At 40.7% G+C, this 27,717-nt stretch overlaps 1 protein-coding gene across 1 annotated transcript in view; it reads right to left on the minus strand.

Moving 5' to 3' along the window:
* LOC139330273 (glutamine-dependent NAD(+) synthetase-like) overlaps positions 1 to 25,356 on the minus strand; it is a 32,095-nt gene extending 6,739 nt beyond the window's left edge. The window contains exons 1-17 of the mRNA XM_070961103.1: positions 25,063 to 25,356; positions 20,722 to 20,782; positions 20,345 to 20,461; positions 19,883 to 19,936; positions 19,647 to 19,736; positions 17,998 to 18,049; positions 17,740 to 17,828; positions 17,246 to 17,363; positions 16,679 to 16,810; positions 16,327 to 16,398; positions 9,894 to 10,018; positions 9,726 to 9,774; positions 9,489 to 9,591; positions 8,166 to 8,334; positions 4,178 to 4,313; positions 3,709 to 3,815; positions 2,998 to 3,129 (exon numbers count right to left, since the gene is read on the minus strand). Coding sequence (XP_070817204.1) covers positions 2,998 to 3,129; positions 3,709 to 3,815; positions 4,178 to 4,313; positions 8,166 to 8,334; positions 9,489 to 9,591; positions 9,726 to 9,774; positions 9,894 to 10,018; positions 16,327 to 16,398; positions 16,679 to 16,810; positions 17,246 to 17,363; positions 17,740 to 17,828; positions 17,998 to 18,049; positions 19,647 to 19,736; positions 19,883 to 19,936; positions 20,345 to 20,461; positions 20,722 to 20,782; positions 25,063 to 25,147 — 1,691 coding nt within the window. The 5' untranslated portion in view covers positions 25,148 to 25,356. The remainder of the gene's footprint in view (positions 1 to 2,997; positions 3,130 to 3,708; positions 3,816 to 4,177; positions 4,314 to 8,165; positions 8,335 to 9,488; positions 9,592 to 9,725; positions 9,775 to 9,893; positions 10,019 to 16,326; positions 16,399 to 16,678; positions 16,811 to 17,245; positions 17,364 to 17,739; positions 17,829 to 17,997; positions 18,050 to 19,646; positions 19,737 to 19,882; positions 19,937 to 20,344; positions 20,462 to 20,721; positions 20,783 to 25,062) is intronic.
* Between the last annotated feature and the right edge of the window lie 2,361 nt (positions 25,357 to 27,717).

A 27,717-nucleotide genomic window follows, 5' to 3' on the forward strand; every position in this document is an offset into this window, starting at 1 on the left:
TGGCTGGCCTGATGGTGTTGAAAGCACTGCTGAGGTCCAGGAAAAGGACCTGAACAGAGCTCCCCGGCAGCTCCAGGTGAGACAGGGCTCGATGGAGGAGGAAGATGAGGGCATCGTCCACTCCAATGCCAGGCTGGTACGTGAACTGCAGTGGGACGAGCTCACCAGGGGGCGCAGGTGGGTAAGGACCAGCCGCTCCAGGGCCTTCATGAGGTGCGATGTTAATGCCACCGGCCTGTAGCAGCTAGGGTCCTTAGGATGTGGGGTCTTTGGCACAGGTACCACGCAGGACGTCTTCCAGAGTCACGGCACCCTTCCCAGCCTCAGACTCAGGTTGAACAAATGTCCAATGATCCCGCTCAGCTGATCAGAGCAGGATCTGAGGAGTCTGGGACTGAGGCCATCCGGTCCTGCAGCCTTCCTGGTCTTTAACCTCCTCAGCTGATTTCTCACCCGGAGAGGTGTGAGAGACAAGTTGGAGCAGGGGGGCTGAGTGTCTTGTGAAGTGGCTGCGGGGCTGGGAGGTACAGTGGGGGGTGGCGTTGGAGGTGGTGAGCTGAATACTGCCGGGGGGGGGGGGGGGGGGGGGGGGGGGGGGGTACTTGGGCAGAGTGCTGGCAGAACAAAGGAGGGCTGCTGCAGGGCTGGGGGAGGGGCAGATGCTTCCTCAAACCTGCAGAAGTAGGTGTTCAGCTCATCTGCCGACTTTGAATCCCCGGCCGCCTGGGAGTTTGGCTTCTGGTGGCCTGAAACGGTTTTCAGGCCTCTCCAGACTCCTCTGGTGTTGTTCTCCTGCAGCTGTTCCTCCATTCTCCTCCTGTATTTGTCCTTCCCCTCCCTGATTTTCCTTCTGAGCTCCCTCTGAACAGTTTTCAGCTCCTCTTTGCTTCCTGACTTGAAGGCCCTCTTCTAGTCCTTTAGAAGAGCCTTAATGTCAGGATTAATCCAGGGTTTGTTGTTGGAGTGACACCGTACAGTCCTGGTGGGTACAGTGTTCTCCACACAAAAGTTTATGTAGTCCGTGATGCTGTCTGTCAAACTGTCGATGTCCTCCTCATGAGAGTCGCTGAATATATCCCACACGGTTGTCTCGAAGCAGTCCTTCAGAGCCTCTTCAGCCCCGTCAGACCACCTCTTCACTGTGCGGGACACAGCTGGTTGCCTGTTGACAAGGGGCTTGTAGACAGGCAGGAGATGAACCAGGTTGTGATCAGCTCTTCCCAGAGGAGGGAGGGGTGATGATTTGTATGCCTCCTTGGTGTTGGCATAGAATAAGTCCAGTGTTTTATTGTCTCTGGTGGCACATGTGACATACTGGATGAATTTGGGCAGAGTGGAGGACAGAGAGGCATGATTAAAATCCCCAGAGATGGGCCTGTGGTTTCTGGGTCTGCAGCCTGCTGATCACGGTGTTGATGACGTCACAGGCTGCGTCGGCGTTAGCAGAGGGGGGAATATACACAGCCACCACTATGGCGTGTGAGAACTCCCGTGGCAGATAATATGGCCTCAGACTAACAGCCAACAGTTCAATGTCCGGGCAGCAGTGCTGCTCCTTGACAGTGATGTGCCTGGAGTTACACCATCTATCGTTCACAAACACTGCCAGCCCTCCTCCTTTCCTCTTACCGCTCTTCTCTGTCTGGTCCGCTCGAACGAGTGAAAATCCATCCAGCGCCACCATCGCATCCGTGTGCTGCATTCCCAGCCAAGTCTCCGTGAAAAGTAGCAAACTGCACCGCCGGTAATCCTGCTCATGTCGCGTCAGCGCTGCCAGCTCGTCCATCTTGTTGGGGAGAAATCTTACGTTCCCCATGATGGCGGACGGGAGAGACGGTCTGTAAACTCTCCTCCTGTCGCGACGTTTAATCCCTACGCGGCACCCCCACATCCTCCTCCTTAACTCGCGGGGGACATCAGGTCGCTCCTCCGGCCGCACAACTGTGTTACGCAGGGCCAGCAGCTGATCCCTACTGTAAACAATGGGAGCCATTGTCTCTCACGGACCCACAGACACAGAGAAAGTGTACGGGTTGTAAAAAGTGATTACGAAGTAGCGCCAGAGTCACCGTGTTTAATGTCTCTGATGCGCCAGATTTTAACAAACACGTAGATTAAAAAGAATAAAAGAAGACACAAGAAAGCAGAAAAAGATAAGAAAAAACTCTTAAAGTCTAGCGAGCTGCCGTAAAGGGCTGCTGCTTGTACGGCGCCGGAAGTTGGACTAATGAGAGCGAAAACTTTGTTCCCAAGAAAGGAATCGTATCGTCAGTGGTATGGAACTTGGAACTTTGGGTTTGCAGCAACAGACGTGAAAGAGGTGACTGCACGCTGCAAAGTTTGTCTGAAGCAACAAAAGGCAGCAGCACAACAAACTTATTCCAACATCTGAAACAGAGGCATCCCGCCGAGTGGGAGAAATGCCACTTGTTACGAGGGGAACAAGACCGCTACAACCAACAAACTCCCGCTAAAAAGCAACTTACTGTGGAGGAATCATTTACCCAAGGCACCACGTACGATAAGACAGGGGCACGATGGAGAACAATCACCGAAGCTGTCGCTTTGCACATCGCTAAGGATATGGTACCCATATATACGGTAAAAAAGACTGGGTTTATCCACTTGCTGAAAACTATAGACCCCAGGTACGTGCTACCTAGTCGCAAGTATTTTGCTGAAGTTGCTTTGCCCCACCTGTACAACAGTACTCATGAGAAGATCAGTCGAGAGCTGGAGGGGGTGTCATTTTATTCTGCAACAACAGACACATGGTCCAGTCGAACCATGCAAATCATGGCCAAGACCATTAAAGCCTCTTACTTACATTAGTGGTTGTGGTGTTTGTGCCACATTTCCCATAAATCACGGTGTCACTTTAACGTCTCCTTTAGAAGGTTCAGACTTTAGGTAAAATACCGGAACTGATTTCTGCCTTAACCATTTAATCCTTCCACCTTTTTGGTGTGTGTTTTTTTCAATACTAGCTGAACTTACCCTCTCAGAGTGGTGAGCTGGTAGTGCTCAACACAGTAAAGCAGGAAGCTCTTCAGGTCTGTCTTGCTGATGCCTCCTATTGGATTGATGTCAGCACTGGAGCAGTCATACTTTGTGAAATACCCTGTCAGACTGAGCAGGAAAAGATGTTTAATGAAGAAAAATAACCTTTATCTTTTGGTAGTCACACTGCTTTAGCTACAGTAACAATAATTTATGGCTGCAATTTTGCCAGTGAACAGGACAGTTACTGCATTGTTTTTGATGAATAGCCAAAAATGAACAACTGTTACAAGGTGCTCAAACCGAAAGTAGCACTGCGTTAAAAAATACAAGGGGCTGGGATGGTAGGGGCATGTGGTGAGTCAAAGAAATACCATCAAAAGAGGGCCAGTTTGAGTAACAAAAGCCTTCAGACACAGAGTTTGTCGAGTTTTGTCACCAGCAATTAGCAACAAACACTGCACTGAGGTTGACAATGATGACTATACAACGATTGAAGACAAAAGATTTAATCATGTATCTTTCATGACTGTCAACATTCATCTCAGGCACTCCAAAATCACATAGTGTGAAGGGGCTTTTAGTCTGTCTCATGGATGTCACTTTACTACTGAGGAACATCTGTTTCTCTATGAAACGTCTGCAATCACAGAATTGACATATGAAATGTAACACATGTATGCAGTTAGGTAATAGCTCCAGTAATACCTCTCGTCTACATTTGCTGAACCCAACACCAGCAATCCACCTGGCTTCCCTCGGGCCCACAGAGTCAGCTGGGCAAACAGGTATGCCAGGACCATCCTGACCCGAGCCTGGGAAACCACACACACACACACACACACACACACACACACACACACACACACACACACACACACACACACACACACACACACACACACACACACACACACACACACACACACACACACACACACACACACACACAGGACGTCTTTACTGTCAAAGCTGTGTTACTGAAGCATCGGTGTGAATGCTGTGGTGTAACTGTCAGAATGTGTTTGTGAACAGGAAAAAGTGTAATGACAGAGACCAAGAGTAAAAACTGGCAGTCACAGAAAGAATACAGACAAAGACAAAAGAGAGGTAACTGTCCTGACGATAAAACCATTATGACAGAAAAAAAGATACAGGCAGAGTGAGAGTGTCTAACCTGCACATTCTGCAGAGCCAGGTTTTCTCTGTGGCTTCCTCCATTGGCGCGAAACTGAGGCCACCTTCCAGTAACCACTGAGAAGATACCCAGAACGCCTTTCACTGCCATATCTATGTTAATATTTATGTGTGTGCTGCAAACCAAGAGATAAATTACAGAGGGTGAAAACATTTTTATTCCAAAGCAATTCAAAGAAGAATAACTCTACAGAAAACAATTTACACTTATGTGTTGTTCATCCACAACTCTGAACTGTGGAGAAAACAAGGTAAACAGAAATTCCTCATTCCTTCTGAACATATACTGCATATATAAGATAGAAATCTAAAATTCTACAATGTATATACAGTATATACAATGATTATGGATCCATCCTGATGACACTGTATATATAAGTGCTATTCTATATATTAATTCCAATGATACTAAATCTACTAGACTACTTATATCTGAACTATCTGAAAACTGCACTATTGGTGTTACACTTATATTTATGTAAATTAAACTGAATAACGTACTATAAACAATGGTCTAACTTCAATATTTTTGTTTCTGTATATTTATATATACAGCTCTGGAAAAAATTGAGACACCACTACAAAAATTTCAATCAGTTTCTCTGATTTTACTATTTATAGGTATGTCTTTGAGTAAAATGAACATTTTTGTTTTATTCTGTGAACTACTGACATTTCTCCCAAAATCAAAGTAAAAATATTGTCATTTAGAGCAGTGTTTCCCAACCATTTTACATTTTACATTAGAAAAATCACAAGGCACACCACCAAACAAAAATGTCACAAAAAGTGTATTTATTCAAATATAATGAAAATCTACTCTCAATTTACTCAATTTACTTAATCAGTGTAAAGCCTCGGCCTGTTTAGTTGAACACAAAGCTGGTCCTCTTGCAGGAATTGAAGAAAGACACACAGGAAGATTTCACCTGATTGGTGCTCTAAGCCTTAGAGCACCTGAACCCCATAACATTTGGTGGAATAACCCTGGTTGTCAATCACAGCTTTCATGCGTCTTGGCATGCTCGCCACCATTTTTCACATTGCTGTTAGGTGACTTTATGCCACTCCTGGTGCAAAAATTCAAGCGGCTCAGCTATGTTCGATGGTTTGTGACCATCCATCTTCCTCTTGATCACATTCCAGGGGTTTTTAATGGGGTTCAGGTGTGGAGATTGGGCTGGTCATGACAGGGTCTCAATCTGGTGGTCCTTCATCCACACCTTGATTCACCTTTTTGTAGGTCACTTGATGTTATCCAACAGTTGCTGAGTGACATTCGAATGAGTTGACGGTCATCCCGGTCAGCGGAGAGTCATTTTCGCCCTCTGCCGGTCTATAGCTTTGTTGTCCCCAATGTCTGCTGCCTGATATTGTTCTTATTAACTGCCGTCCTAGAAATTTTAAGGATGGAAGCAACCTGATGCTTACTGTATGCCACTGCTAGTAAGGACAGAACTTTTCTTTTCCTCACTCAAAACTTCTCTTTTCAACTCTTCTGACGCGGTCAATAGTTATTTTTTGATTCCAATTACTTTTAAGGTACTACTATTACTACTACTGTTTTTGTCATCCAGTTGGTCCTATTGCAAGAGGATAGTGATGACCACAGCAGTGTTTTTTCTTTTTCTTTTTTAAACATATATTGACATTTTAACAAAATGTACATAAACATACAATATGAACTATAACAACCCCACCCCAACCCACCCACCATGCATCTCATCAATCAAAAGAACAATAAACAAGTAAGAATACATAGAATTACGAAATTAAATACATAGTGCAGTGCTATTAAAATGTATAGAAATGACAGAGCGACACTACCCAGAGGACAATAGAGCCAGTGTAGAGCGAGGCATACAAGTATTATTACAATAAGCCCAATAGCAGATTGTTTATGGCATAAGAAAGTAATCCATTTTACAAATTAACATAGAGTGCCTATGCTATGAGTGCTTACTAGACACATTAGGAGGGAGTTTCAGGATCAAGGATGTATTGCAGCTCTGTTTTCTTCAAGAAGAAGATGTAAGAAAAGGCCGCAGATTTCATAAAATTCACCAAGCCTATGTTTAATACTATAAGTCAGCTTCTATAAAGCCAGACATGATGATAATTCTTTAAGCCAGAAACTAATAGAGGGACATGACATATTTTTCCAGTACATGGCAATGAGACGTTTTGAATGGACAAAACAAAGATTAAACAATTTGATTTCATGTGATTTTAAGGAAAGATTTTCAGGGTAGAGGTCCAGGATACAGAATTTAGGAGAGATAGGCATAGGTTTGTAGATTATTTGGGAAATTAAATGTATTACTTCTTTCCAAAATTTTTGCATCTTCTCACATTCCCAGATGCAGTGGAAGAGGGTGCCTTTATGAGTTCAGCATTTCACACAAGTGTCTGGAATGTCTGGATTAAATCTATTCAGCTTTACTGGAGTAATATAGGTCCTCATTATCCACTTATATTGTATCAATTTAAGTCTAGAGTTAATTGAAAGGCCCTGGATCTTTGAACATATCTGACTCCACTCACTGTCCAGCACACATTCATGTAAATCCTCACTCCACAGCCTCCTGTTTGAGTCAGATGACTCTTTAGAATGAGATGAAAATATATTGTAAAGTGTAGAGATCTGGCCTTTACTGCACTGATGTTGGGTTGCAAATTGAGCAGTGGTTTTTCTACTTTCCATTGTTAAATAAGATTTGGTTCAGGTGATCACCTAATCAGTACCTCATTAATTAGAATGAGTTGTCCTTGTATTAGAATTCAACAGACATTGGAATGGAATGGCTGTCATACAAGTAGAGATGCTGATTTCAGAAAAATTTGCAGTGGTCTCCTAATGTTTTCCAGAGCTGTATATATACCATTGTCTATACCCGACTATCCCTTTCGGGGTTGGGGGGGGGGGGGGGGGGGGGCGCCAGCCAATCGCAGGGCAACATATACAAACAAACAACCATTCACACTCACACTCCCACCTAAGGACAATTTAGAGTCACCTATTAACCTAATAAGCATGTTTTTGGTCTGTGGGAGGAAGCCGGAGTGCCCGGAGAGAACCCACGCATGCACGGGAAGAACATGCACACAGAAAGGCCCCGCCCAACACGGGGATCGAACCAGCGACCTTCTTGCTTTGAGGCATGCACGCTACCTGCTGTTCCACCGTGCCGTCCCTGTATATATACATATACATTTATTTATTTAACAAATCTGTAGTGTGTATGTCTACAGGGTACAGGTAAGTCAAAAATATATGCGTACACAGGAAAATAGAAGAACTGTAAACAAGATAACTATTGTTTGGAGCATTTTACAATGAAAAAACTTCTCAGTGCTCTCTGGAGACAATTTATAGCTTTGGCATTTCTTATTACTAAAAGGAACAATTAAACATTTTTGGAAATACGCATATATGCTTTCTTGCCAAGAGCTGGATGAGAATATAGAATGTTATTAGCTTTGCTTAACACAGCAGGCAACCTTAACCCTACCAGTTCCAGCATGTAACTCCCCCTGAAAACTGTTATTTCAGCTAACAAGTCTGTATTTTACATCCCATGGCATTTTTTCCGTAAATATGCTTTACTTTTTACCCTTTGCATATGGTAATTCATATATCTTCACAATACCATATCTTGATATTTTTCTAGCATTATAATTTTGACTGTGTTATTACCATTAGCCTGCATTTGTATTATTGCAATGCTCAATTGATACAGAAAAAAACCTCATTCTATAACCAGTGTTTTTCAGAAATTTCAGTCTTAATTGTTGGTGACACCAGCAGCTAATTTTAAAATATTATTCAACTTTTAACTAAATGTTACTCTCCATGGTACTTAACCATTTCACTCTCAAACACTTAACCATTAGTGTGGTACTTTTCACAGCGCATTGCATCTCACAATCTCCTTAAACAAAAGCTCTTAAAATTGAATCCTGCCTACCTGCCGATCTGACTGGCCAGGTCTTTGGCCCTCCTGCGTGTGTCCTCTGAAGAGTTTTCACTCTCCAAGTAGCAGGTGGTGAAGATGCGACCACACAGCTCCCTTGGGTGCTGAGGATGGTAGGAGTCATCTCCTACCACTCTGCGAACGTCCACTAGTACCTGGCTGTCTGAGAGATGGAGAGAGACAAAAGATGGATAGAAGACAGGAGGGAAGGGAAAAGAAAAGTAAATTTTTTGAAACAGAAAAGACAGGAAAGTGCGGAGGATGGCGTGCAACCAAGATCCAAGGCTGGATTGCTTAACAAAAGCATAATTCAACTACTGTTGTATCCTGTTGTACTGCTGCCCCTGCTTCAGTACAGTATGTTTAATGTTTGACTTCACAGATTTACATGCTTATTCTGAATTTGATGCCAGTAACATGTTTCCAACAAGTTGGGACAGGAGCAATGAAGAAGTTGTGGAATGCTCCAAAAACATCTGTTTGGAACATTCAACGGGTAAACAGGTCCACTGGTAACAGGTGATAGCATCATGATTGTTATGAAAGGAGCATCATTGAAAGACCCAGTCATTCACAAGCAAAGATGGCGTGAGGTTCACCTCTTTGTGGAGACATGATTGGATAAAGGGGACCAATACATGGGCTAGGGAATGCTTCATCGAACCATTGTTGGTGATCATTGTTCATTTATATAGGATTGCTTTCTGTTTTTATTTATTATTCACAAAGCGTCCCAGCTTTTTTTGGAATCAGGGTTGCATTATGTATTTCATGAAAAGACTAAAACCATAGTGTGTTAGGGTTAATTCTCCCAACACTTTCTGACCCTGTATGTGTCTGTAATTTCCTCAAACAGATGGCCACTATAGTTTTTAGCAAATATTACTGTTAATGTTGGTGCTTTGGTGAGTATATGAGTATGCCAGACTGAGTCGAAGTAAAAGACAGTGTGTAGCTCACTGATGTGTTTTTTATAGTTTTTAGACAACAATGGACCTCTATGGCACAGAGGAATAAGACATATCAGGCGTTGATACACACACACACACACACACACACACACACACACACACACACACACACACACACACACACACACACACACACACACACACACACACACACACACACACACACACACACACACACACACACACACAATACTTATTAGTAGACACATTCAGTGTTGGTTTGGGTGTGCACATGGGATGTGTTAAGAACATGGAAAATACTGAATATTACCAGCTCAATAATCACATTGAGAGAATTTGTGTGTTTACAGAAAATCAAAATTAAAGCAAAGTGAATCATACTCACTGCCGTCCTCTACAGCTTGGCAAAGTAGCACACACATAGAGTGGACAATACAGGCAGTGGACGAGCTGTCCACGCCTCCGCTTAAAGGCAACAGAAAACCAGCCTGGAACAAAAATCCGAACCATCACAAACACCAAAGTGACTTCACAAAGTCAGAATCTAATTACTTCTTCATTTCAGCTATTTCTAAGGCCTAATAATCCAAATGATTCTCAGTGTCTCAGTGTTCTTCCTCACCTGTTCACTTCTCCTCAGGTAGTCCCACAGCCAGCAGGCTGGCCCTAGACTGAACAACACATGTCCACTGCTGTTCAATGGGTTTCTGCATAGATGGTGTATTTATCCAGCCCCTTCCACAAGTTACACATCATATATATTTTGTACCAAATGAAATGTATTTTGTACCTGATCTCTTCCTCTGGTGTGTGAAAGAGCCATCTTATTGGCTGGTGGGTTGGGAGGTAGGTATCATCACCATCTGATAAAGAGAAGTCAACTTTGACCCTGTGGTAAGTTTTAGGTTCACTTTCCTATAACAGAGAAGTATGAGAGTGAGAGGAAATAGAGAGACAAAGTGACACATACTCAAAACCACTACACAGTGAAAAGGAAATGACAAAGGGTCTTTTTAACTGCCAACATTTCTTCAAGCACTTGGATGACAGGTTAGTGGTTGGCCACAGTTCATTTGTGTCTGACTATGTCACCGAAACACAAAAAAATAAAAAGGAAAGACAATTAAATTGAATATGAATTTTGAGTATGAATACATGTTCAGAAAGAAACAATCTGAGACAACAAAAGGGTAAAGACTTCATTTGTGAAAAGCTTTTCTGAAAGCTACATACATTTATTTTTTGGCCACCCGGGGAAGGTGTGAGAGGGTGAAAGCACATCATCTGACATAAACAGTAGTATAATGTATTATGAGGTTAGCAGTTGTTAGCAAACAGTTGCCTCTTTACACATTCAGCTGACACGGCGCAACATTGACATTCAATTGAAGTCATGTTGGTGTTCACCGGATTAATATATTAATATATTAAGATTAATATATTCTCCAGTTTCTCCAGAACACTGCAGCACATGTTCTGACAAAAACGAGGAAGAGAGATCATACTTTAGCCGCTCTGCACTGGCTCCTGTAAAATTTAGAACAGAATTTAAAATTCTACTCCTTACTCACAAATTCATAAATGGTCAGACACCATCTTATGGTCAGGCAGCTCACTTATGGTTCCTAAAGTCTCCAAGAGCAGAACAGGAGCCAGAGCATTTAGCTATCAAGCTCCCAGTGGTGGCTGGTGAAAAAAATTCTTGGTGGGGCTGGTGTGCCAACAGATTTCCCTGCCTAATCTATAATAATTTAATTTCACAGTTTCACAGAAAAAGTAACAATTTACAGCTATAATAGACTTTGCTATCAAATAGATAAAATATTACGTTTTTTATCTACCTCTTCATTGTGCCTTCTTAGAGCAATGCAGTGACCATCATCCAGCTACATTGCTATGCTAATCTTTCCGAACACAGCTAGCTTTACGCAGTTTTCCACATGAACTTTGGATCTCTCATGCTTCTTGATCCGTTTGGAGAGGTGCTTTAAGTCAGTTAGTCCAGTCTTTGTCCAAGTCAAATCACATTTGTCACTTCTGAAGAGGATACAGGGGAAACAGAAAAGTACATAGGCTGCACCACAAACTGCCAGCCACGTCTTATGGTTGAACCAGCTCCGATAAAAACTCTGTTTTTATCTTTATCTTTCTCCTTGGTTTACTGAGAAATGTCGATTTCAGGCTTGTCGGGTCCCAGCTCCTTAACGAGAAGTTTTTCCTCCGTCGTCTGTCTCGCAAAAGGGTACATTAATAATGATTTCACCGAATTCGGTGGAAGCTGCTCTTGAACTCATCTCTCTTCCTCGTCGTATTTTTTTTTCCCTGTAGGATCGCTGGCTCCTCACGTAGCTCTAGCAATCCTAATCCTTGACGCATTTTACGTAGCAGTTGGGGCTACATTTCCAGCGCCCCACAGGCGTTAAATTTGGCAACGTTGATAGGCGAATTATTCATAATTTTTCCTTAACAACCATAACTGGATTGGCTATTTAGCTGCAAGTCAGGGGCGCTTTGCCGAGCGCCCCATGATAGTGATGAGCACGCCAGTTCTTTGAGATGTACTGAATCACTAGAATCAATTCACTAGAAAGATTCGTTCACCGAATCACCGACTCATTCCGTGCTTGGCAGGAGGAGCCTGCGATTCCTGAATTGATATATGGCTGAACAGATTTAGTTTCCAGATAAACAAACTTAAAATGTTAGGCTGGCAGTAATGAGAAGAGAGTGAGACTCACCAGCTGTAGCAGACACTAGGCAGGAGCGACGGAGGGAGATTAAACTCTGCTAAATTTGCCACCGCAACAACTGACGTACAGTAGGACACAGCATGTAACAAGTAGTGTATAAAACCCCTGACAACTCAGAGTTGAGACCAGGAGGCAGAGCTGCAGTCCTACACGCTTCTCTGCGCCTCCATTAGAGCAGTTACCCACCCAACACTCCATAGAGACTGTGTCTGCCCCCCGACCACGTAAACTAAGCAAACCGAAAGTACAGAGAAGAGGAGTTAAACATAAAAATCTAATAGAAATTAATACAACCACTGAAATAGTACAACAAGATAGGAGAATTAAATGTGGACTCCTTAACATCAGATCTCTGTCCTCTAAAGCTGTTCTAGTAAATGAGTTAATATCAGACCATAATATTGATTTATTTTGTCTGACTGAGTATGTAGAGTATGTGAGCCTAAATGAAGCTACTCCTCCGAGCCATATTAATACTCACATTCCTCGAGGCAGCGGCAGAGGAGGTGGAGTTGCAGCCATTTTTGACTCAAGCCTTTTGATCAACCCTAAACCTAAACTCGACTATAACTCATTTGAAAGCCTTGTTCTCACTCTCTCATGAAAAATGGAAAACAGTGCAGCCAATTTTTTTTGTTATAGTATACCGCTCTCCTGGTCCTTACTCCGAATTTATAGCTGAGTTCTCGGAGTTTCTATCAGGTTTAGTCCTTAAAGCAGATAAAGTAATTATTGTAGGTGACTTTAATGTACATGTTGACGTTAATAATGACAGCCTTAGCACTGCGTTTATCTCAGTATTAGACTCAGTTGGCTTCCATCAGAATGAACCGACTCACTGTTTTAACCACACCCTCGACCTTGTTCTGACATATGGCATTGAAATCGAAGACTTAATAGTCTCCTCACAGAATCCTCTTTTATCAGACCATCATTTAATAACTTTTGAATTCATATTACCAGACTACCAGCCAGTAGGCAAAAATTCTTATACCAGACTCCTGTCTGATAGTGCTGTAGCTAAATTTAAGGATATGATCCCATCAGTACTTAATTCAATGCAATGTTTCAATACAACAAAGGATTTCTATGCTAACGTTAGTCCCTCTCAGATTGACTACCTGGTTGATCGTGCTACAGGCTCATTGTGTATGACACTTGACTCTGTTGCTCCCCTAAAAAAGAAGAAAATTAAACAGAGGAGGTTAGCTCCATGGTATACTCCTCAAACCCGCAAATTAAAGCAAACCTCATGGAAAATAGAAAGGAAATGGCGTTCTACCAATTTGGAAGAATTTCGGTCCGCCTGGCAAGACAGTCTTAAAATATTCAGGAAAGCCCTCCGCAGTGCCAGGGCAGCCTATTACTCTGCACTAATAGAGGAAAATAAGAACAATCCCAGGTTTCTCTTCAGCACTCTAGCCAGGCTGACAGAGAGCCATTATTCTGTTGAACCTTGTATTCCTTTAGCTCTGAACAGTAATGACTTCATGAGCTTCTTTAATGATAAAATTCTAACTATTAGAGACAGAATTCACCTGCTCCTGCCGTCAACAGGTACTGTTTTGTCTTCAAACACAGAAACCGTAGAAACTGTTACTCAGTCTGTCGCAGTTTTAGACTGTTTTACTCCTGTCGACCTTCGCCAACTAATTTCAATAATTTCATCATCAAAATCATCAACCTGTATTTTAGATCCCATCCCGACTAAGCTGTTTAAAAAGGTATTACCTCTAATTGACTCTTCAGTATTAGACATGATCAATCTGTCTTTATCAACAGGCTACGTACCACAGTCATTTAAAGTAGCTGTGATAAAACCGCTACTTAAAAAGCCTACTCTTGATCCAGGGTTTTTAGCCAACTATAGACCGATATCCAACCTTCCCTTTCTCTCAAAAACTCTTGAGAAAGCAGTTGCCAATCAGCTGTGCGACTTTCTAAACAATAAAAGTTTATTTGAGGATTTCCAGTCAGGATTTAGAGTGCATCATAGCACAGAGACAGCACTGGTTAAAGTTACAAATGACCTTCTAATTACATCTGATAAAGGATTTGTCTCTGTACTAGTCTTATTGGATCTTAGTGCTGCATTTGACACCACTGACCATGGCATCCTATTGCAGACTCTGGAACATTTCATTGGCATTAAGGGAAATGCGCTAAGCTGGTTTAAATCCTACTTGTCAGATCGCTCTCAGTTTGTACGCGTTAATGACGACTCCTCTGCGCTCACTAAAGTCAGCTATGGAGTTCCGCAGGGTTCTGTGCTTGGACCAATTCTATTCACCTTATATACGCTTCCTTTAGGTAAGATTATCAGGAAGCACTCAATAAATTTTCATTGCTATGCAGATGATACCCAGCTATATTTATCAATGAAGCCGGAAGAAACCAGTCAGTTAACTAGACTACAAGCATGTCTTCATAACATAAAGACCTGGATGACCTGCAATTTTCTGATGCTAAACTAATGCAAAACTGAAGTTATAGTAGTAGGCCCTAAACATCTTATAAAGTCACTTTCTGATGGCATAGCAGCTATGGATGGCATTGTGCTGGCCTCCAGCACCACTGTAAAGAATCTGGGAGTCATCTTTGACCAAGACATGTCCTTTCACTCCCATGTAAAACAAATTTCAAGGACTGCCTTTTTTCACCTACATAATATCGCAAAAATCAGGCATATTTTGTCTCAAAATAATGCAGAAAAACTAGTCCATGCATTCGTAACTTCCAGGCTGGATTATTGCAATTCCTTACTATCAGGCTGCCCAAATTCGTTGCTGAATATTCTCCAGTTGCTCCGAAACGCTGCAGCACGTGTTCTGACAAAAACCAGGAAGAAAGATCATATTTCTCCAATACTAGCCTCTCTGCACTGGCTCCCTGTAAAGTTTAGAATAGAGTTTAAAATTCTCCTCCTTATTTACAAATGGTTCCTAAAGTCTCAAAAAGCAGAACAGGAGTCAGAGCATTAAGCTATCAAGCTCCTCTCCTGTGGAACCATCTTCCAGTCTTTGTCCGGGAGGCAGACACTGTCTCTACATTTAAGAGTAGGCTTAAAACTTTCCTTTTTGATAAAGCTTATACTTAGGGCTGGCTCAGGCTTGTCCTGGACCAGCCCCTAGTTATGCTGCTATAGGATTAGACTGTCGGGGGACCTCCAAAGATACACCGAGCTCCTCTGTCCTTCTGTCCCTCTCCATCTGCACACTCTCATGTCCTACCACGGCGTGTTACTAACTTAGCTCCTTCCCCGGAGTCTCTGTTCTTGGTCGTCTTGCAGGTTCCACAGTGGCTGAATCTGGATTGTGGATTGCAGCTGTGTCTCCTGCCTTGGCCCTGCCTGACATCCACTGCAACTGCTACTGCTATTATTACATCCACTGTCACTGTTACCGTGATTGCATGTCTGTCTCTCTGTCTCTCTCTCGCTCTCTCTCTCTGACTGAATTTCTGTCTGTCTGTGTCTGTCTCACTCTCCCTCTCTTGCTTTCGCTCTCTCACCCAACCAGTCGAGGCAGATGGCCGCCCACCCAGATTCTGGTTCTGCCCGAGGTTTCTGCCTGTTAAAAGGAAGTTTTTCCTCGCCACTGTTGCCAAGTGCTTGCTCATGGGGGAATTGTTGGTTCTCCATAGATAAAAGAGCTTGGTCTGTACCAGCTCTATATGGAAAGTGTCCTGAGACAACTTCTGTTGTGATTTGGTGCTATACAAATAAAATTAAATTGAAAATTGAAAAACCCGCAGTTTGAGAAAATGCGTGACTATCTGATCATCTCATTGCGACAATTTGCGAGGGAACGGTGCATATTCAGTGTGAATCCTTCACTGAATGTTCTGTGGGGTATAAGTTCAGTGAACAGTGGTCCCTCCCTCCCTCCCTCCCTGCCTGCAGCGGCTCGCCAGCTGCCTGCCCGGCGCTGCTGACAGTTCAACTGAACTGAGAAACGAACGAATCACTTGAGGAAGTGATTCGGTTCAGTTCAGTTCGTTCACTTAAAAGATTTGTTCTTTTAAACAAATCGTTCGCGAACGACACAACACTACCCCATGAGAGAATGATACGCTGTCTGTCAGTGGAAATTCACTGTTGAAACTGTGTCACTTGGTGGAAATGTTGTTTAAATGATTTAAATTGCATGTAGGTGCACACGCACGCACGCACGCACGCGCACACACACACACACACACACACACACAAACACACACAAAGACAGCCACTATTAAGTAAAACTGACATTGATTAAAAAAAAATTCAATAGTAAATGCAAAAAAACATCCTGTTATGTAGCAGGTGTAGTGTGTGCTATGTTCATCATCTTAGTTTAGCATTTTAGCATTTTAGCATGGTGATTAATAATTCGTGAGCTTCTGAAGTGACAGAAAGCAACAAGGATTAAAAGCAATACAAAAACCAATACGCCATGATTTGGCAACTTCAAAGGTTGGAAGGTGTTGCTTTCTCACCATGCTTGGCTGGCATATTTCTCCTCTGTAGCTACGCACATCCTCAAGGTCAAGAGTTGCTGTAATCACCTCCTTCAACACAAAGAAAGACACAGAGACACACAAAAAAACACAGATTAGTCTGGCTCTCATGTGAATCAGAAATGTTATCTGCTTGCTGTCTTTTGGTGTGAGTTAAACAGCACCCACCCAATACACCCGGACACACAGGAAACCTCTAAACACAAAAGTACTTCATCTGTTCTCACTTCAAGTTGCAGTAAACACTCATAATCGTTTCTGATTTTCAAGTGCATAAAGATTTATTCGCAGGTATGTTCTGAGCTGGGTCTGGTTCTTTTCATGTCCATACCACATCATCAAGGGAGAACTGTGCTCCCTCTGCCACAATGTCTCCATTGATGGCCACCATGGCACAACCATCGTAGTACACACGGTCTCCATCACAGCCCCTCTGGTTGGCATACAGGTAGATACCTCCACTCTGGAACAACACCACCAATATACTGAATGCAGTCAGTCAAACTACTACATACTCAAAGCAGAAAATGTGCTAAAATAAAGGATGCTATGATGGTACTATGTTCTGTATTTGTGGTACAATGCTGCCCTCTAGTGATCTCTGCCTTGCACTGTCTATGTGATAAGGATGGGTGACAAATGAAAACAAAAAACAATATTGTGTTCTAGTAAGGTGCTCGTAGATATGAATTACTTAAGCAATATATTTGAATTGCTCATTTTCTGGGCTAATATTGCATTTGTTTCCCCACTACCTGTAAATTGAACTTCAAAACCATTTTTTGTGTTCTACAAAGTCTTAAACAAGATATGTACATTTGTACTGAAGAAAATCATACATTTTTCATGACACATGAATAGACCAGAAAATGTTTGAGGACTCTTAGTTAAAGTATACCTTGGTGGTGGCTGACTTGACCAAGTTGACTCTTTGGTCAGCTTTGCGAAGCTCGTGGTGGCTGGCAGACGAATTAGTAAAGATTTCAACCCCATCCAGACCCATCTGAATATGGGGGCTGAGGACAAGAGAGCAACAAAAACAAAAGAAAAGAAAAAAGTAGAAAAATTAACTTAAATAAGTAAATAATAAATTATACTATAAATCACTGTAAAAAATCGTAAAATGTCAAGATCAATGTCTATTTTTTGTGATGTAAAAATACTCTGTAAATACTAGGATCCGTAATTATTAATTATTTTTCAGAATCGGGGCACAGTGGGCAGAGTTACACAGGAAGTTAAGTAAAGGGACCTTGGGATCCTACCACCATTTTGCATCTTAACAACACAAAAGAATGCAGTAAGCGTTGGCTTTTAACCCAGGGCCCACCAGTTTCAGTTTTGGCCCTCATTTTGGACACCCCTGCCCTGTATAATTCTCTGTTGCTCTACCTTCTGGGGTTCCAGAGCTCGGCGCATATCTCACTGCCAATGCAGGTGTCCTTTGTGGATAGTACACAGTCACCGAAAGGGACTGTATCCTGTTGAACACAGAGAAAATGGAATAAAAAAAACACTTGCCTTCTCCTAGTTTATGTTTTCATTGATTAAGGCCTAGGTTTTCTTGTAATTGATCAACGTCTCAGCTAAACTCAGATGATGACTGGATTTTTTTTGTTTGTTTGTTTGTTTGTTTGTTTGTTTGTTTACCTGCCCTGTTACCTCCTGGATCATTCTGGGCAGGAAATACTCCTCCACTTGCCTTAAAAAAAAAAGTAAGAAGACAAGTGCCTTAATTACCATCCATGTGAAGGAAAATAGTGGTAATAAAAATTGAATCAGAGTTTTGGTCTTACAGAAACATTACCAGCATTTTGGAACCTAGCTTAGCTCAAAAACCTCAATCATGGGGACACTGGTAGCTTAGCTTTTACAAAAGTAAAAAAAAAACAAACAAACAAACAAAAAAAACGGTTGTTATTGACCAACTCTAATATGGTTATATTTAAGTGTAACTTGTGTATTTAACTTGTGTCAATATAAAATATGTGATATTGTGGTTTTAGTTGCAGTTAGTTAGTCCTGTCCTAATATTGGGGTTGCCAGGTTTGATCAGTGTCCCACATATGAATAAAACTTAGTTGACTGTTGAATGCATTGGTGCCTGCTAGCTAACAAGATACATTATGTCAATAAGACAGCTTTGCAGATGTAAGCAGGTGTTTTCTAACTATTGATAGGAGCTAATGGTTCCCCCTTGCCTCTGGTCTTTGTGCTAATCTAAACCTGCTGTTTCTCTGTCATGGACAAAATAACATGAAATCAATACTGACCTCCTCATCTGACTATGGGTAAGAAAAGCAGATTTTCTGAAATACTGGCATTCCTTTGTGAAACACATGATGGTATTAAGGATATCAATATAAGGGTTCAGCAACGCTTGGTAAAACCGTTGTTGGTAAACGCAGTTCAATTGCAAATGACTGCATGCTGTTTTTACTTATGTTTTACACAGCATCCCCAATCTTTTGGAATCTGGGTTGTAGATAGTTCCATTTAATAACTCCTCATTTTGTTTAATGTCAATAATATAAAGTTTTATAATAGAGTGCAGCAAGAATGAGTTCTAAAGGCCGGAAATGAGTCAGCATTGGTGCACTTGCAGTTTCTTCTTCTCAAGGTCAATGGGTGTTTTGAATAGGTTTTTGGTTAGATGCCTGAAAGGTCTGCGGTTAACACAACCTTAAGAGATTTTCCCCCTTTTGTTCTACAACCTCAAATAAATAGGTCAGAAAATACCATTCTCACAAATTTAGAGGCTTTTAAGTGTCTTAAAAAAGGCGGTTGGTAACAAGTGGCTACACGAGACAGAGGCAGTCAGGGACATTAAATGCCACCAGGCCAAACACTCATCTAGTCATTAGTCCGCCTTTACAACCTTGTTGTGTTTATACTGGTGCCCTTGAAAACTATTCAAACTCAAACGTTCCTACTTTAATTGTATGCGTGTATAGTATAGTGCTGCAGAAAGGTTAGTGGTGGTGACACTAAAGTCATGGCACTGTGGTGTGATTCATTTATAGTTCTGAAGATGACAAAGTTCTATCCATCCCTGCAGCACTCCATTGGGAGAGTTCTATGTAGAGAACATCTTGTATTGCCCAGGTTACACTCTAACAAACAGAATATGAAGTGTAAAATTCATTGCAAATGAAAGTAATAAATATATGAAATAATTTGCAAACATAATTCATATTCAACAATAAATGTTCTCACAAAGATAGAGAGACAGAGTAATAAGAAGGGCTTAAAATATCAGAGCCACGCAGTCTATGGTAGACCTCTGAGTGATGACCAACCTTAACTGGTTCCATGGTGAGAACCAGCGTATCTCTCTGTAGTTTCCATGATTGGCCATCAGCATTTTAGGTCTTATCAGCAGTATTTTTCTACAGCGAGGAAGGAAAATGCAAAATCCTGAGTGATCATAACCCTAACCTAACCATTATGTTCCAACTGAACATTTTGTCCAGTGAAATTATAGAAACTTATTTAATCATGACATTTATCAGATTGGACTGATGCGCTGATATACCTGTTGAGGAACAGGACCCGACAGTTGTAGCGCACATTATGATGCATGATGGGCCTGAGGAACAGAATCCAAAACACATTATAAAATGTGACATCAAACAGAACACACCTATACACAAGATTTTTTTTTTTAGGTAGAAACAAAATTGTCCTGTCCATTTCAGTTCAGAAATGGGAGCTGCAAATGTGAAATGCTCTGATCAATCCTCTTATCCATTAATAGTGACTGATTACTGTTGTTTTTCATTTAAACTGATTACAAACAGAAAATATTTATCGTCACAGCATTGTGCAGTGCGGCAACTGTTATTAAAACTTTTGATATGAAATAAACTTTCAAATGTTGCCACTAGATATTCAGCTGGAGATCTGCAAAACACAATGTGATGCCCAATGTTTAGACAGGGCTGCAAGAGTGAATAGTGCTTTAGGACTAGTCTAACCGTCTGAAGGTTATACCCACATTCCCACGTCACAAATGATGTCCTGGGTGATGGGAGATTCCAGGAGCTTCCTCAGGACCTCAAAGCTGTGGAGCAATGTGTCTGACTCATAGAAGTGATCTGCACAGCCATACCCACTGTAAAAATGTAGTGAATTACAAAAGACATGTCAGCTAAGTAAAGCAAAACTGAACCTCCAAACTCTTGGCAGTGTTAGTACCTTATAAAAACTCTGAGCTACAAGGCACTGACTATGTTTTATTGCTGTAAGTCCAGTAGTTCTAAAGATGATGCTTTGAACCAAAACAATTTTGGAAAAGATAATATTATGACATTTTAATACAGGAATAAACTAAGCAAGTGTCTTGGAAAATAATGAATACTTCTCCCATCATACCATATCTCCAGCTCTGGGCCCAGTCTGTATTTTGCTCCACGAGTCTTAGCAATCTCAATACCTGCAGAGAAAAACACAGAGAGGCAGGATTATCACAAGAGTTTATAGTTAGATCAGGATGAAAAGTTGGTTTCAAGTGCACAAACCACAAAAGTAATCGGTGGAAATAATCTCAAGACAGAAGCCTCTAGGTTAGGTCAGAGTGCAGAATTAGCTTTTGGCTCTAGTGATCAAGTCAGAGCCCAGATTTTGCAGTGTGCAAAGCACTAGAAGGAGCTGTATATTTTATGCTCGTTTTAAGGTAAGACAGTTCACACTGTTACTGCATGTTCATAGCTGTTAAATGAATTGTGCAAACATTTTCAGTTTCAGTCTGGGAAAGCTGTACAAACTGAAAAAACTACCAAAATCTCTGTTTATCTATTATCTATTAGAGGAGATGAAAAATATATATTAATTCAGTTATTCAGTTTTCCATGCATACAAATGTTAGATTTTGACTCCTCAACTCCCTACCAGCTTCTGTTGGTTAGGTGTGCCATTTTAGTGGGAGACGACTGTGGAAAAGAGAGGTTTCAAAGATATCTCACTAAATACTACATGTTGGTGTATCAGATACACACAAAATTAAACATAACTCATAACACTTTGTGTTTCACATTGTTGGTTTTCTGTAGATAAAAGAGCTTGGTTTGTACCAGCTCTATATGGAAAGTGTCCTGAGACAACTTCTGTTGTGATTTGGCGCTATACAAATAAAATTGAATTGAATTGAATTGAATTGAATTGAATTGAATTGAATATTGCCCACCACTCTTACCACTGTCAACAAACCCCTTAGACTTAGACAAGAAGATAAACAGTGAATAAAATCCCCACTAGGCAACCACTTGCTTTAAAACATCAAAGCAAGAAAGACTGGGATGACTAATTTTCATTCCTTCATAAAATAAGTGAATAATGTTACGTGGTCAGAACCAGATTCCTGGTTGAAAGTGAAATCCTGTGAAAATCCCACAGCATATAAATGCAAACACAAAGTGGCATCTAAATTCAGCACTTACGGTTATTATTCCAGCCAACGTCAGAGGGAATTTATTCTTTTTATTTTGGTGGAAAAGTTAAAAATAGAGATTTATGGGAGAATATTTAAATGGGAGGAAAGCAGGAGAGAAGGATAAAAGATGGGAAAATCCATCCATCCATCCATTTTCTATGCCGCTTATCCCTTTCGGGGTTGCGGGGGGGCCGGAGCCTATCTAGGCTGTCAAAGCTGGGAAAATCCCAGAAAAAAAAAACATGAGGGTTGGTAAAGTAAAAGGCTATGTTAGTTTGTGCAGACGAGCTTGCAGTGATGGAAAAGGTCAATCTCAAGAGTAAATTAAGTCAGTGCTCTTGGGCAGAATTTGGGTGGCCAAACAAGCAGCTTCCACAAGACCATATTCTGATAGACACAGTGTTATGCAGGCAAGTTTTGTGGTGAGTAAGCTAATAGCTAAGAAGGAACAAAAGTCTGCTATGACATCTGAATATGCTGAGGAGTGTGAAAACTCCTTCAGGCATTTAGTGAGAGGCTTCAGGACATTAAAAGTAAACAAAAGAAACTGAACATATCTGCTATGCCATTTAATCTTTGACTAAAACCTGACTGACTGGTTTACATTGCTTGATTCCTAAATTCTGTAAATGTCCATAAATGTGAGCTAGCTATACCAAAAGAAGAAGCAACTTTTAATTTATATCTCCTGCTGCTCAAGTATATACTCGAGAAATTTTATCATTTTCTGAAACATGGCTTGGCAATTCTGAGAGATATTACACAATCATAAGAATGGAGAAAAACCTTGTGCTTTCTTTGATGTTTCTGATGGTGCTGTTCTTAGAATGCTTAGTGAATTAAAATGTGCTAAAGGCACTGGATTTGATCATTTAGCAGCAAGATTTCTTTAAGATGCTGCAGAAATGATCACTCCTTTCATGGTGCACATAATTCATGTGTCTGTTCAGTCAGGGAGATAGCCAGATAAGGTAAAAATGGCAAGAGTTATTCCATTACATGAAAAAGGAAGCAAATGCAACCCAAGTAACCACAGACCTGTATCCGTTCCAAGTGCTCTTACAAAGATAGTTGAAAAAATCCTACAATAACAGATAAATTAATGTTTTTCAGACATTAACCGATTACATGGGCTGTAATCCGTTTTAGAAAAACTCATTGTACTGAAATATACTTGCTGTATCGAACAGACCTTATTTGAGGAGAAGTGAATGAAGTTTTGTGGTGTGCTCATGCTGGATTTACAGAAAGCATCTGATACAGTCGATCATAGCATTTTATTAATGAAAGAGAGCCATGGGTTTCAGTGGCCTGACACTAAATTAGATGCAGCCTTACCTACTAAATTGTACTCAAACAGTTGACATTTAAATTTCAGTGTCAAAAATCATGTAATATGGGGTACCACAGGGTAGTACACTGGGTCCTCCATTCTTTGGATTATATGAAAATGACTGCACTGCAGGTACATCATGTGATCGTTTTTATATGCTGATGATTATGTTTATTGGTAGTGCATAAAGATAAAACAGTGGCTGAGAACACTCCTAAAGAGGAACTATTAGCTATTAGATTATAGACTGTCCCTACACTTGGGAAGTGATTCGTTTAGGTTCTAATATAAAATTAACAAGGTCACCATGTTTAAAGGTGAAAGTTGGAGAGTTCCATGCAACTGCTAAGAACAATGCAAATTATCTAGGCTGCATCTTAGACAGATTTTTATCAGGTGAAAATATGGCTTTAAAAGCCTCATCAAGATAATTCAAAGCAAGAAGTTTCTAGCCAAACAAGCTATTTTTCTAGACAGCAAAGTAAATTAATATGGGTAATATTAGAAGTCACTCAACATTTGAAAAGGTGAACTAGTTAAAGGTGGAAAAAGGACATCTATGTTAAGATGACGCAAACTGGTTAAAGTCTGGTAGCAAAATACTAACTGAATTAAATCAATGAGCTTTCAAAGTCCAAAGCCCATTTATTTAAGGAGCATGTTGCAAGAGTAACTTTCCATCCCATTTCCTTGACAGTTTGCGATAAAACAGTGATTACATCGCGTAAACAAACCAGGAGGTCAGTGTAAATGATTTAGGATATGACGATAAGCTTGTGCAGGTATAACGATTTCACTACTACAAATGTCTCTGCAGAGCAGCAGTACAGTGGAATAAAAATGTTTCACAGAGCATGTTTGAAGTGCCCTTGAAGAAATGGTTACAAGTAACATATACATCTTTCAACTTGCAATTAATTTTTCATGACCAAGAAAACATGAGCGTATGGACATAGCTACCTTGCGTCTGCTAATTTCATTTACATGTTAATATTGTTTTTGCTTGTTTTGTTATTTTGTTTTTATCCTTGGTTGTGTTACGTGTGATAAAAGAGGACCACAATGAAATAAGACTTCAGGCTTAATTATGTTTTCATCCATCCTTTTTTTCTCCATCCATATTTGGAATTAATTTAGGTCATTTTTGGAGATCTGATTTCAAGTTGACACAAGACTCTTATTTTTCTGTCAATCAGAATCAAAAAAGCCAAATCTACTTTGATTTAATTCAAAGGCACTGTAAAGTTCAGAGCTATACACACACTTTGTGGGTTTTACAGGTGATGGAGTTGAAGAGTGCCAGTTGTCATTGCATATGGACCCTGTCTTACACTCTATTCTGTAAAACCAATTATGGCTACATTTTGACATGAAAATGATACACATATAATCAGGTCAACATTCTAGCTTGCCCTGGTCTAACCCAGTTCTCTCACTACAGCTCCTTTGGATGTCTTAACCTCAGTTAGGATCTCAGTTGATTTTTGTTTACTTTTTATGCCTACATTTCCTGTCAATAATAGTATCAGGTAAGATTTATCAAACTCAGATTTGAAAATCTGTAGAAAACATCAGCCCACAAATTATTCATTCACATAGCTGTGTGTGTGTGTGTGTGTGTGTGTGTGTGTGTGTGTGTGTGTGTGTGTGTGTGTGTGTGTGTGTGTGTGTGTTGTCATTTACTGATATGGAAATTCATCCTCTGCATTTCAGCTATACTAAGTATTTGGAGCATATTTTACCTCCATGTTAGTATCTCCTCCAAATGATCTGTGTTTATACTTTCATGCCTCCGGAAACAAAAAGTCTGATTTTGCCGTCTTAAGGGAATCGGCTGACCATTGTTGTCACTCTTAACACCTCGCAGCAGAGCAGTCTATAGGCTAAGTGATACATTACTGCTGAAATAGCTTCAAATGCGCAGCTATGCGCTAGTAATAGTCCGACTTACTCTTTAGTATTCTCTCCAAGTTGCCTTCAAAGTCCAAAGCCCACTGATTTAAGGAGCATGTTGCAAGAGTAACTTTCCGTCCCATTTCCTTGGCAGTTTACGATAGAACAGTGACGTCGCGTTAGCAAACCAGGAGTTCAGTGTAAATAGTTTAGGATGTGATGGTAAGCTTGTGCAGGTAGAACGATTTTACAACTGTGCGGTTAGGTATAGTTCTCTATCGAGCCGTCATTAATCGGTCGCGCTGCTTCCTCTGTGTAACACGGACTGGAGAAATATGACACGTTGCCAACTATCTTCGTCTTCTTCTGATTCTTTGAGAGTATAAACGCTCCTGAGCACATTGCTGCCCTCCACATGAGAATGGATGAATTACTCCAGTCATTGTTCAAACGTTGATTACAGTTTTTGCTCGTTGCTTGAACACTTTGTGCAAAACTTGGCTTATTTTGTCAAAACTCTACACACAAGCAAATAAGACACAACGCTGGGAAATAAAGTATTCACATCTATGTCAAACTGAAACTCTGTGATCAAAACAATCCTTTGTCAAAATGTCACTCTGATGACAAAATGATACACACTTGCATCATACAAATACACTTTAAGATTAGCAGCAACTCACTGCAGTCTTTCATTTTCACTGTTTTTATTCAGTTTCTCAGAGCATTCTGTGAAGCTCAATGCAACACTGTTTGTTACACAGTTGTTATGTTTTCTCCAGCAAAGGTTTTCAAAATAACCAAAAATGAAAACTACTTAATAGAATTACAACTCAATACTGTGCATTACAGTACTATACTTTACAGTACAGTACATGCAGTAAAGAGAAAATAAAACAAAAATAACCCTCACCCTATACTGTACTGTATGTTTCGCAGAACTACCAATTTTTGTTGCAAAAGGAGCGTTAGCCAACTATTGCTTAGCTGAGGCCTATTTGTGGCTGGTTGATGTTCAGTTTGTAAGTATTTCCAATTACCCAATGTGTTTTGTATTTTGAATGGATGTGTTTCCCAATGGCACCCTGAGATTTCTCCAAATGTCTTATATATGAAATAGTGTGCAGTCACGAGCAAGTGTGTTGCAGAATTGCAACTAAAGTGCAAAGCAGCACTTTTGTTTAGGGTATGGTTACACTGTGTTTAAGGTAAAGTAACAAAAACTTCAAGTTTTGTTACTTTGGTCCAAGCATTTGTCAGCAGTGCTCAAGCAATGTGCAAAAACTGTAACATGTATCAATGCATGTTACTGCTGCAGTTTGTTTTCTTTTTCAGTACTTTTCATTTTAGGTTGTTAGGGTTAACCCTGCAGTGTTGTTTAGTACACTAGTGTGTACTTTATATAAAACTGCTGCTAATCTGAAAGTGTATTCATGATGCAAGTGTGTATCATTTTGTCATCAGAGTGACATTTTGACAAAGGATTGTTAGGTTTTGATCGCAGAGTTTCAGTTTGACATAGATGTGAATGCTTTATTTCCCAGTGTTGTGTCTTATTTGCTTGTGTGTAGAGTTTTGACACAATGAACCAAGTTTTACAAAAAGTGTTCAAGCAACGGGCAACAACTGTGATTCAACCCCAAAAGAAATGAATCAGTTGAAACACCAGGTGAACACAGACTTTAACTTCAACTTATATACTATTTTACATGTAACACTAATTTTCAAAAAGGAAACGGCAGAGCATAAAATGGAGAGTTACACTTTTGAGTAAGTAATGTACTTTATTTTCTACAAAACATGCACTTGGTGTAGACCATGTAAATGGGTGAAAACAACATTTCGGTTGCAAAGCAAAGAGGAGGTTGAAGCCATTAGTGACAATTGACACTAGAATTGCGATAACACTACAATCATAAGCACACATACACATACACACAAGCACACACACACACACACACACACACACACACACACACACACACACACACACACACACACACACGTTGTGTTTTTATCACTTGTAGGGACATGGACTTACATTAATTTCTTGGAGCCCTACCCTAATCCTACCAAAGCTTAACCATAACCACTATCTGCCTGTTCCTAACCCTAAACCTAACCTAACCTTACCTAACCCGTAACCCTAGCCTCAGTTTTCATCCTAAAATTTAATCATTTACATTAAGGGGTCCTGCATTTTGTCCCCATAAGGCAGGTGAGTCCCCACAATGTGACTGTGTAAACAGATTTTTGTCCCCACAACGTGATAAATACCAGGTCTCTCTCTCTCTCTCTCTCTCTCTCTCTCTCTCTCTCTCTCTCTCTCTCTCTCTCACACACACACACACACACACACACACACACACACACACACACACACACACACACACACACACACAGCATAACCTTTTCCTTATTACTTATTACTTACTTATATGCTCACAGAAGTGTTTCATAAAGCAAAATCACCAGTAAAGCTAGACATACCTCAGCAAAGCAGGCTTGTTTCCAGGAAATTCTGTCTCATAAAAGAGATTTGGACAGTCCACCACTTTGTTCCAGACTGAAATATCTCAACAAATATGACGGATAGCCATGAAATTCTGCATAGGCATTCATGGCCCCCTAATGGATCCTAATGACTTTGGTGGTCCTCAAATTTTAACAAATTGAAAATCTTTTGGATGGACTAGCATAGATTTGGTGCTGA

This window comes from Chaetodon trifascialis, chromosome 1 (genome assembly GCF_039877785.1).
Source record: "Chaetodon trifascialis isolate fChaTrf1 chromosome 1, fChaTrf1.hap1, whole genome shotgun sequence".
Classification (NCBI taxonomy): domain Eukaryota; kingdom Metazoa; phylum Chordata; class Actinopteri; order Chaetodontiformes; family Chaetodontidae; genus Chaetodon; species Chaetodon trifascialis.